Raw genomic sequence first — 11,910 nt, 5'->3', positions numbered from 1 at the left:
GGGGTCAGGAGAGGTCTGCCGCGCCATGTGGTCACCTCCGGGGCAGGCAGGGATCGAACTCATGTGGAAGTGGCTTTTAGCTTCTTAGTGCTGTGTTTTAACCCACTGTGCCACCAGGGAGGACCCCCCCAACACATATTCTTATAGTGAAAACAGAAAAATATTTATGTATTAGATGCTATAACTTTGTAAAAAAAATACATTCTAAGATTAGAATGAGGCAACATGTTAACAGGTTTGACTAGTATGAAAATGATCTCTCCTTGTCTTTACTACTCATTAGTAAATTTTCTAAACTTTTCAGATAGTTTCCACCTGGTTTTGCTTTTATAAAGCATTATTTTTATATAGGAAAAAGCACCCTGCCATTTAAAAAAGTTAATTTTTTGTTATAAATACTCACATTCTCAGGTATGCTAGGAAGTTCTCTGGTGTCAGGCACAGTAAAATAAGAATGCTGGAAAAGAAAAGAAAAAGTGATTTATTTTTGTGAAAGTGAGCAACAGGCACATCATTCAGAAATTAACTAAATGATCTGAAGATGTTTCCTTATTCAGATAAGGAAACAGTTTTTATTTAGAAACATCTATGAAATATTTTCTTTGTACAAATTTGGGTTAAAGCCAGATACTGTTCTTTCCTACAAGGGGTGAACTTCCTTGGGAGTGTCAGTGAAAAGTTCCAAGAGAGGAAAGGCTGAATTCCCAAACGAGGCTTGCAGGTTCATGAGCACACTAAAGCTGCGAGCTTCCTGATGTATTGTTCAATGAGCCAAGTAGGCTCGCGGGACCAGGTATCACTAGGTTCACTCAGCAGTGGTCTTCATGTCAGCATCTGAGTGGCAAGCCTGTCACTTCATTTCAGTACCTGAAACTATACCCATCTATAGGCTATGGGCAAAATCCAGCCTGAAGGCCAGGGCAGCCGGGCCAGAGGACTGCAGCACTGAGACCATCACAGAGGCTAACAGTGGGGAATTCTGTCTACTCCACATACCCTGACTTCCAATAAATAAGCCTCCTGACTTCCAGTGCAGACCCTAGGGAAGGGAGCAGGAGACTCAGTGGAGCCGAAAAATTGACCTGTTCAGAGAACTTTCAATGAGGCATCTCCATGTCCATAACAAGCATGGGTCCTTGTTAAATGACAACAGGCTGAACTGATGACACCTCCTCTGTGCTACTAAAGGCTCAGAGGACAATGGCCACAGGAATGGAGAGAGCGGGTGCTGGCCAATTAAAGAGCAGATTGTACAAAGGCCAGGAAAGGTCACATGCAGAGAAGGTCGGCTTAGCCATGGCCTCCGTTCAAACCTGGACCCCCAAGAGACATTTCAGGAAGTCTTCCCACCCCCTCCATTCTTGGATAATCGCGATTAAGTGGGTCTTGAGAAGAATGAATTCTATAGGCTCCTTGAAATGAAAGGCCCAGGGGACAATTGCAGTAATGACAATGATGACAATAATAGTATGAGTGACTTGTCTAATGTTCAACAGATATTTCTTAAATACCTGCTACATGGGAAGATTTTATGCTAGGTACTTCATAAATCCAATTGCCGTAACAAACCTAAAGACAGGTATTCTCTCATATTACAAATGGGCAAATTAAGTAACTTGTTATAGTCACATAGCTGGCTGATGGCAGAATCAGGGTTGAAGCAGGGTCCATATGACTAAAGCCTCTTTCCATAACAGATCTATGCTTTTTATATGTAAATTACAGCTAAAACCACTGAAAATAATAACTAAAAAGTAAAACACAGAAAAAGTTACAAAAAGGTAACACACTGAGATACATTATTCCAAAACCTATGTTTCTATGCCAAAATATTACCTTTAGAATATCGCAGACACCATGCACCATGGAAACTAGCTTATGATTTTCAACAATGAGTATTAAAATAGTAAAGATAGGATACAAGGTTATGTTTGACACCATAAAACGGCCAACTTCTATACTAAATGGCTAGAAGGGAGTCTCAGGAAATGCTGAGCAACAGAGGTCCACTGGTGAAAGTCTCACATTGGCACAGAGAGGGAAAGCGAACAAGGAACACTGAAGCGGCCATTTAGTAGCTCATGTGACCTCAGAATACCTGCCTTCTCGCCAAAACCTCTACTTTGAACCTACAGGCAGAAATCACACTTCTGGACATGTGAAGTGCCCAGAAGTCCGTAAATGCTAGTTTAACATAAGATAATTATTGCTCAATCACCTACAGTCAGGCAGGAGAATATCCTCCTGTGATTAAAGACAGAGTTCAGGGCTATCATTTTATCAACATTTCAGGTACTAAAATCTACATGAGACTAGTCCTTTAGAATCAGAAATGTGGAGGAGGCACTCCTAGTTAAGAGGAAAGAAAGTATCTGCCTTCACAGAGGCAACGGATTGTAAAACAGGGAGCCACACAATTCCCAAACCCAGTAGCCCCAGGCTGTCCTTTGAGATTCTGTCTTGCTCCATTGCCCATGAAATGCTGGGACCAGAGGGCGTCGGAAACATTCCCAGTAACCAATGGCATGAAACAGTCCCCCACCCCCAAATGGCTCCTCTGGCCCCTGCCATGGCTTGTCCTTGAGGCCTGGCAGGCACTCAGGGGCAGGAGTGGCCCTTCTTCCCCAGCAGCTGGTGACCCAGGCGGGCTATACCACAGCTACCTGTCGGATGTCATTACGGGCTGAAGCCGAGAGATCAAGCTGCTTAGAAAAGGACAAAGGGGTTGCTGAGCTCCCGGGCGCTGACTAGAGCAGGTCTGAGCTCAGTCAGCCATTTGAGGCCCATTTTTCTTGGCATCCCAGAAAAATGGGAAGTTTAACTCCCCTGCCTTAAGCCCGGAGGTGTCCGAGTGTGAGGGGTTGTGGTGGGGAAGATGCAGATGACAAAAACCATCTGCCGGCTCGCTACTGTGGTTTCTCAGAGCTGGCTGGCCTTCTCCCCACTTACCACGCTGAGATGAACAGACACTCCCGGGTCAGGGATGGGAAGTTTGTGCAGCGTGTCAAGAAGTTCATTCCACTGACTTTCCTGAAAGAAAGAAAAGTCCTCAGTGACGTAAGGCTGAGCCCTGTGCCAGAGACCTGCAGAGGGGTCTGGGCACACATTAAGCTGGGGCCCTCATGGCTGAGGGGGCTGGGGAGGTGCTGGCCCCAGGACAGAAATAGCTTGATAGTCAAGGAGGGTTGGGCAAAGTCACCGCTTCTGGCTCCATGTAAGAGCCAACAGAGCCTCCCACACCAAGTTTGACATTTTCTACTCAGCGAGACACCTACCATGACCGCCTTTTATGGATCGTATACCATAAGCTCCCAGCAAATCTATCCTCTCAACTCCATAGCAACAACTTTTAAATGCAAACAACCCTAGCTCACAGGGCGGGGGTGGTGGGGAGAAATAATGATGACACTATAGATCTCGTCTTCATCATTACCCTCAATTAATTTTATTGAGTATTCACTGGATACACACGGCAGCATCCAATTATGGAAAGTTAAAAATGAACTACATACAACAGCCTGTGATATAGGATGGTGGCTGTGCATTTTAATTAGTGAAACTGAGCCAAAGAATGAAGTACAAAGCAGTGCAAATTGTTCGATTGAAAACAGATTCACCTTTAAAATGCTCAAAAGAACACTGCTTATGGAATTAGCCAAAAGGCGGTTCTCCCACCCTGTGGAATTCTCAGTTTTAGTAATATACAAGTGATAAGCTGACACATGTATCCACTTACTATCTCTTTGATCCTCCCAACTGCCCACTTTACAGATTGAGCACTAAAGGCTCCAAAGGGCGAAGCAACCTGTCCAAATCAGCCAGTCACTAAATCGGATGGCCAGGATCTAAAGGCAGGCTGTCTGCATTCAACACCTACACCTCCCACCCCACCCCCCAATCCCGAAACCCCCAGCTCTACACCACCAGCTCCACAGTTGTCTTTGGTAGCGAATTCAGGAGACAAGATGAGCCTGGATGAAAAGTTGGTTTCACGCTGAACACTGATCAGTTAATATATTTCAGAGAAGTGAAAGTGTGTGAGCATGCATGCACGCGTTTAATTTTAATCTGTAAATCTGAGACCCTCAAACAATTTCAATTTTACAGAATGACTGTAGGCCATGAAAAAAAAAAAGGAACTTTTTGTATCTTAACTATTTGAAAATTGTCAACATTGCACACTATCTTCCCAGAAACAAAAAGGCCATTCTCATACATAACCACAATTAATCCACAAAATCACGAAATTAACACTGGATACATAACCACTTAAACCTCAGATCCCATCAAGTTCTGTCAAGCGTGTCTACAAGGTCCTTGACAAAAGTGTGATCCAGTTCAGAATCACCTGTTACCTACTGCCATCAGGACTCCTAGTCTCTGCCAGCCTGGAACAATCCTTAGTCTTCCTGACAGTCAGACCAGTCACTCTGTAGACTCTCAATTGTCTGATGTTTTCTATTGATTCCAGTTTTAGCTCATCCCCTTACTGATGCAGCACTCTTTGATCATTTGATTAATGCATCTGATGTCTCCGCTGTGAAATCGCCCATTTTCCCTTTGTGTTTGCTAAGCATTTTGTGCAGTGATAGTTTATGTAAACATACCTTTCCTCAACAAATTTTAATTGATTTATTTATGTAGGTTTATTAGGGACACATGGTTTCCTCTTTTATTCCATGGATCACAATCCTTTGCTATCGTTATTTGATGCACAGATTGTACCATATATGAGCAATGGGAGCCCTGCCACTTCTAGACCATTTTGTGTCTTCCTGGCATGTGCCCAGTATTTTGAGTACTTCCTTAACTTTATGGCACAAGAAGAAAGTCCAGGGTGAATTTATGCTTTCCTTGTGCTGGCCTGGATGTAGATATTTCTTCAGGGAGTCCTGATGCTGTTTAGTGGGAAATGGTAATTAGAAACCAGGATCTGGGCAGTAGGTGTGCTCATTGCAGCGTGGGTATTGCTAAGTGCAGGACCTTTCACAGGAAACAGCCAGGGAATATAATCTGCACACACAGATCCGCAACACACACTTACATTTCTCTTTTTATACCTGCCACATATATTAAAAGTCACATATTCACACCACTTAACTCCATTCTAGCCCACTATAAGAATCATTCTCATCTCCTCACTCTATATACTTGTAACTATATTCTACAAAAGTGAAGAATCCTACCCCTATTTCCTAATAATTACTTATTTGTATGTAACCAAAACTTGATTACTGCCCCTTCTTCCCCCCAACACTAGGCACCACTGTCTACCCTTTGATCCCCAGATCTCTTGTGCCCCTACAAACACTCCATCTGCACCCTGTGCTCCAACACCACTGGGCTAGGGCATGTGGGCCCCACTAGAGTCCAGATCTGGTACCAAGATGCTGCTACCTTTATCCCATGTGAACAATCCCCTCACCCCATAGACACACTCAGCCAGGCTGCTTTGGCTCAAAGATCCTCCTCACCTCCTGCCACCCCTTCCATGGGAGGTCTTGTTGCCCCAGTCTGGGTCTGATCACCACGTCAGGTCAAGTCTGTTTGGGTCTTGACCCATACTTTGCAAACAACTGAGCCGGACGTAGGCGGATAGCCTAGCATCTTTGCACAATTTCTTTAACCGAAATACATTTGGTAAAAAGAGTTGTGGGTATAGAGAAAACCGATGCCACTGAAGCACATCACTGATCTCAGGCTCCAACATTCCAAGAGGCAGTACATTAAGGGCCACGGCCAGGCTTGGTGCACCAGCGTGACAGGGTGACGTTCTGTCTCTGCAGCATGCAGGCTGCACCCACACAGCCTGTCCCACTACACAAGGCGTGTTTTTAAAAGTCTACTATGTTTGTTATTTTTAACTAACTGGAGCATCAATGTGGGGGGGAAAAAAGTAAGTCAAGCTCTAATGCTAAAACTGTCAAAAGCCCACATGTTACTACAACTTACATTCTGGAGAGCTCACGCAGGGTTCAGTGAAAACCTGAATGTTTCACTAAGGTGAACTGTGAATCAGAAATCAATGAAGAGACCCAAGGTGAACGCCTGACTTGTTTCTCAAAGAGAAAATCACTTTTTTAATGACAGAATTTCTCTGGTCCCCAAACTTCCTTTCAGAGGAGTGTAGTGATCATGGGAATCTTTTCTTTCAGTCACTCCTTCAGATCACTGTGGCCTCTGAAATACACTTACTGGTGAGTAAATTTAACTTGAAGGAAAGATTTATCTATTACACACAATTTCTGCCTTCCCTCCAAAACAGCATTTTCCAAAGCATGTTTCAGGAAACATACTAATGCCAGGTGTCAGTATTTGTCATGGAGTAAAAAAGTTTTGGAGGGCCACCTTCCTACCTACTAGAGGGGAAGCTACCCAACTCATGAACTGTTTGGTGAAGTCAATTAGGCCCTTTAAAAAAGAAAAAGTGTTGCGGTAACGTGCGAGGGGAAGCCCTGAGCATGGGTGTCTCTGCCACAGGACTCCTCAGAGCCCAGGGAGGAACCTTAAGGAGACCAACACAACGCAGTTTCCTGTCCCAGCCACATTATGTAGGTTTGGCCCCTTTTTGTGAAACACTTCTAGGAGCTAATGCTCTGTATAAAAACAAGGGGGAAATGTCTTTAACGTTTATGAATAATGGATCGCTTTCAATAAAATAAGTCATTACAAAAAGGAAAATATGAGAAGTTACATCTAAGGACAAATACCACACTCATCAAAGAAATGCAGCTAAAGCGGGGAGACTCTCACTGATCAAATAAGCATTGAACTCAACTAGCGCTACCAGGAGAAGGTGGTGAGTGAGGCGCTCTGCGGCCCTGCTAGTAAGGGGCAGCCTTTTAAAAGTACTAAAACAAAGCAAACAAAAATAATAGAAAAAATAAAAGAAATCAGGACCGTGTTTTTGGAAAGCAGTTGGGCAAAAGTCTTAAGATGTTGCTGCTCAACAATAGCCCGTATGTGATTTTCCTTTCAAGGAGATAATTCAAAATAGAGAAAATGCTTAACTGCACCAAAAATGCTAGACAATAGCTAAAATAGTGAAAAGAACCCCAAATAACAAAAATTCCCAACAGCAAAAGTTGCAGTGAGCATGATACCAGGCATCGTGCTATCCAGCACAAGAAGTATTCACAAGGTTTTGCTGGTGTGAGCGAGGGGGCTGCCGACATCAGGACACCTGACACATGGGTTGCAGGAGCCTGACTCAGCCCCAGCTTCTCCCCCAACACCCCCTGGAGACATTTCAGCACACCCCTTCTCCTGAAAGGACGGGGATGTTCAGCTGAACTGTTCATTTTCAGACCCTTAAGAAATGACTGTAAAAGCACAACAAAGCCTTCCTGAAACGGGAACTCGGGACAGCTGGCTGGGTCCCTTGCCAGTGTAGTGTTTGACTCGCAAATCCCAGCTGTACTGCATGACACAAGAAGTACAGATTTGTGCCTCAGCAAAATAACTTAATACATGTCATGAACTTTCTATGGCTGCTGGAGAATATTAGCTATTGTGAACATTAGCTAAGTGAATGCCATGGGACAACTGATTATTTAACTAAAAAATCAAAGGAGGAGTACATCCCCAAATGCCATTAATACTTACCTTAGTGAAGGGGCAGGGGGTCCACTTAGGAGTGTTTTTCTCTTCCTTCCTATGAATATCTTAATTTTCCAAACTTTCTAGAATGGGTGTGCATTACTTTTTTGGTAAACATTTTGATGAAATAGAAGGTATGCATTTCTTTTTATAATCACAAGCAAAAGTTAAAATTTACTCATTAAAAAGAATAAAATAAAAGGCCAATACCTGTCCTTTTGTCGTGTAATCTGCCAAGATGTTAAGGAGTTTATAAAATACTTCAAACCAGGGAAGGTAACTGAGGAAAGAAGAGGAAACATAAAATATTAGTATGCAGGTCAAAAACTTTTACTAGGAGTTAAATTGACACTGGTATATTACAGTCTTCCTCTACATCCTGAACAGTTCTTCCTCTCACAGTCTGTGCTGGAAACATAGACTGGTAAAATGCTAATTATTTCTGGGATTTTAAGAAATTGCCTGTGAAGACAGAAAATTGAATGTCCATTATAAATTATTCCCGTGCCTCAGAGCTAGAACAGGTTCATAGAGAAGAATTTCAAAGCTGACTCTGCAATCAGGAACCATCTCTGAATAACAGCCCGCAGGCCTCTCCCACCACACCACCCTTTCCAGGAAAGCTTCTATTCAAGTTTCTCATGCTTGCACACATACGAACATACACACATGCACAAGCACGTGCACACACACCACTTCCACTGTGCTGTCTGCAAGGCATCCCAAAGGCCCCCATGAGCTCAAATCCACTCAGATCATGACATCAAATATTCCCCCTACAGTGCAGTCGCTGCATGTATGTACTGTGTCCCCTCAGCCCCATTACCCTCCACCTATCCTGAGCATTGTGACCCTAAGGCCAGCATCTCTTACAGTGCTCTTGCTAACCGCATACTGGATTACATTCCTGCAATGGTGCCCCACCACTGGAGTTCTTGGTACAGCATTCGAGGCTCTTTACCATCAGGCCCTAGACTCCTTCTCTGCTGCCTTCTCTCTACTTCCCCACACACAGTCTCTGATCATCGCCGAACCTCCCCGAGAATGCTCAAGCACCCCCAAGCCTACCTGAACTTGCACACACACCTGACCCTTTTCTCCCTCTGAACTCCTTGGTCCAGTCTAGCTGATTTCTCTTTTGAGTTTCCCGTCCTTGCTGCCCAGCCCCCAGCCCTCTCTTTTCTGTGCTGCTCACTGGTTCGCATGTTTATTATAATGTGCCCCCCACACACGAGCTGTGTTCAATGGGGGTCTGTCTTCCCAACAGACTAGACTATGTGCACATGGGAAAAGTACCACATCCTTCTTCAGTGTCCTCCCAGGGCTGAGGGTCAAGGGCAGAGCACTGAGTGGGGGCACTCCATCAGCGCGCAGTGTATTTTTTTAAGATTTATTGTATTTATATCTGCCAGAGGGGAGGGATGTGAGAGGATTCCCAAGACACACAGAGAGAAGGGAACAGAAAAGGCAGATTGACCAAAATACACTGCTGAGGGGAGTAGCAGGCAAGACAGGAGAAGTCTGCTGCCTCATGTGGGTCAGCTCCCAGACCAGGGATCAAACTCAGGCCACAATGGCTTGGCAATGTGAAGATTCCCTGTGCCACCGGGGAGGCCCCACAGCACTCCATGTTGACGGAATACATGAAACCAAACACCCTCACAGCAAAAGCACAGGGTTAGAGAATTGACGGAACAGCTCTTCACTCCCAAGAAGCCTGTCATCATCTCAATTGGCCAGGCTCTCCAGAAGAAACTTTTCCAAAGAGACATCCAATGGCCAGGAGTAGGGTGGCGTACCAAGCGCTGGCCGTCCCCACCATGCCGCCCGGCTGTGCTGACAGCGTCCGCCCCTGATGGATCTGGACTCCGAGAGGAGGCCGATGCCAGACCTCTCCATCCTGCAGGCAGGGGGGACCAGCGCCCCACACAGATTACCAGCTGTTCCTCGGAGGGTAATAAATGAAGTGAGAAGCAATGGAGGGGACACTGATGGCTGTCTGAAGCCCCCAAGGCTACTGTAAAATTTAAGTAGCTTATCAAAATATACTGATAAGCAACTTAACTTTTCACTTCTATGACAGCATTATCACTTATGTTAATATGTTCCCATCAGCTCTGGCAGCTGCATGTTGACTATTAGAGAGCAAATGCCAGCCGCCACTTTACACGGCATTTACTTTGGCAGAGCTGTGTAAACATTCAAGAGGGATTAGGGGGGAGATACGTTTCTCCCTTCCTATTCTGTTAAATAAACCTCAGCCAAGTTAAAAGCCATTATGGTAGGAACAATAAATCCCCTCAGAGGAAAACTCTTGCGCAGATTAGAGGACACTTAGTAAACAAATTCAACCAAGAATTACACTTCTTTTTTTTTCTTGAAAATAAAAAAATACCACCAGTTAGATCAAGCCCTGAAAGTCAGCAAGGGGGAGGAAAAATCAAAAAGAAAAAAGATTTCCTGGCAAGAAAATGGAGGCCTCGAGTAAATGAGAGAAGTTGAACTCATTGGAGGGCTACTTGACTGAATGCTGGGTAGGCTGGCTCTGGGCGTCACCCAGGTACTGGACTATCTGGAAGTAGCTTTGGCCGAGGTGGCGTGATGACCAGGAGAGCTCGGGTGCAGCACCTCAAGTTTCATGACCCCTGTTGTTAGGATGAAACAAGGTGGTGTGCTGGGGCCGCCTGGCCTGCAGTGCTCTGGCCTCCAGTGCCAGGTTCTCCCAGCAGCCTCAGCCTCACCAAATTGATTCTTTTTGGCTACGGTCTGCAGAGCCCTCGGCCACAGGAGGCCCTGCAGTTACCCTGGAAATCAGCCATCTCTCTCCCCCTCGGCCTGACCGGACACAACTGTTGCCCACATGTGGCCCCCTGTGCACTGACAGATGGCTATCTAGTGATGGCAGTGTTAAGGTCTTGAAACCAAAACCCAGCTGTCCCAGTCTTCAAAGGAACCCCTTCCCTGTTGGGAGGCCAGGGTTCACAGCTGAACTTTGTCCAGTGGCGCTTCCTGTGCTGCTTCATTAGCGCTGGCACCGCCGTTCGCAGGCCCGAGGCTGCAGGTGAGGATCTGGAGACCCTCCGCTCCATTTTGGGCTTGTCTGTCATCAAGGAGTAAACACCACTTCCCAGCCCAGAGACAGGAAACAAACTGGCCATTACCACACTCCCCCCAACCCCCCAGGACTCTAAAGGGGCTGCTGCCCTGGGGCTGGCCCCAGTGCTCCCTCCCTGAGAAACCTAAGTCCTGGCTGCGGGAGGGAGTCGCTATGGGGCGGGCCCAGGCCAAGGCTGAGCTGAAAAGCTGGTAACAAAGGGTCCCACATCACAGTCCTAGTGGCAAGAAGAGTCAAACATAAGGAGTAACAGTTAGGGTGGGGGGAGCTGGATATCTTTCCCAAGTGCTTAACTTAGCTTAGGTTTTGGGATTGATTTATAAAAGGATAAAGGAGCATTATCAAGACTCCAGCCACATGGTCTTGATGGGAAAAACCAATCGGAAAAGCCTGCTTCCTGGGCACGGCCTGGGCTCATGCATCGCTCACCATGCTGTGGCTCAGATCACTGTCCTGGGCTCTGCTCTCACCTGCCTGGCCCAACAGTTACTGGAGGCTTTTGCTTCATTGCCGGCAATGGGAAAGCTTCAACCTGAGAAGAGCTCCAGCAGTGCTCAGGTCTCCCCCCACCTCCCATTGGCTCTCAGCAGCTGTCACAGGCCCTGGTGAGATACACATGGCATGTTTCAGAAGGAGCACAGAGAGGCAATTGGCCCATGGACAAAATCACCTGGAGAAGCCTTCATGTTGCCCCCAAAATACACAGGCGTGGTATGTGTAGACACAAAATACCTGGCCTAAGTTTGGGGGACACAGAGAGTAAAAAAATCTTCATTCAAAGCTGTCAGCTTGGAGAGCGGCCCACTCTTGGCTGGAAGTCAGGCACTGAGTCCCTCTGAGGACTCAGATGTCCTCACCTTGCTCCACTGAGTGGACCATAAGGATAATATTCCCACTGTGGGAGTGGGTGTGCATGCACTGTAACTGACCTAGAATCCTCTCCCTGCCGTGTGTGTGCACATGCACCTACATATGACTGGCCTTGCGGAAATATCCTATCTCTTCAGTGTCACAAGTATTCAAAGAGAAAAGCATTACAGAGCTGGTGGTAGCTGGCTGCACTGAGGAAGGCTCCACCTAGCACAGAGTGTTGGAGCCCCTTAGTGCCGAGGGTGATCTGGCTACAGGGAAGTGAGAGCAAGGGGAGGCAGGTGTCCACATGGGCGGTGGCCTGGCTCAGAGTATAAGGACTCAAA

General features: G+C 46.0%; 1 protein-coding gene across 1 annotated transcript in view; it reads right to left on the bottom strand.

Annotated features, from left to right (window-relative positions):
* Positions 1–11,910, bottom strand: part of DENND1A (DENN/MADD domain containing 1A) — a 414,277-nt gene that overhangs the window by 226,348 nt on the left and 176,019 nt on the right. The window contains exons 6-8 of the mRNA XM_012721213.1: positions 7,810–7,879; positions 2,950–3,030; positions 404–457 (exon numbers count right to left, since the gene is read on the bottom strand). Coding sequence (XP_012576667.1) covers positions 404–457; positions 2,950–3,030; positions 7,810–7,879 — 205 coding nt within the window. The remainder of the gene's footprint in view (positions 1–403; positions 458–2,949; positions 3,031–7,809; positions 7,880–11,910) is intronic.

Source organism: Condylura cristata, unplaced genomic scaffold, assembly GCF_000260355.1.
Source record: "Condylura cristata isolate star-nosed mole 26May11 unplaced genomic scaffold, ConCri1.0 scaffold00006, whole genome shotgun sequence".
NCBI classification, from domain to species: domain Eukaryota; kingdom Metazoa; phylum Chordata; class Mammalia; order Eulipotyphla; family Talpidae; genus Condylura; species Condylura cristata.
This window is presented reverse-complemented; position numbering and strand designations above follow the sequence as displayed.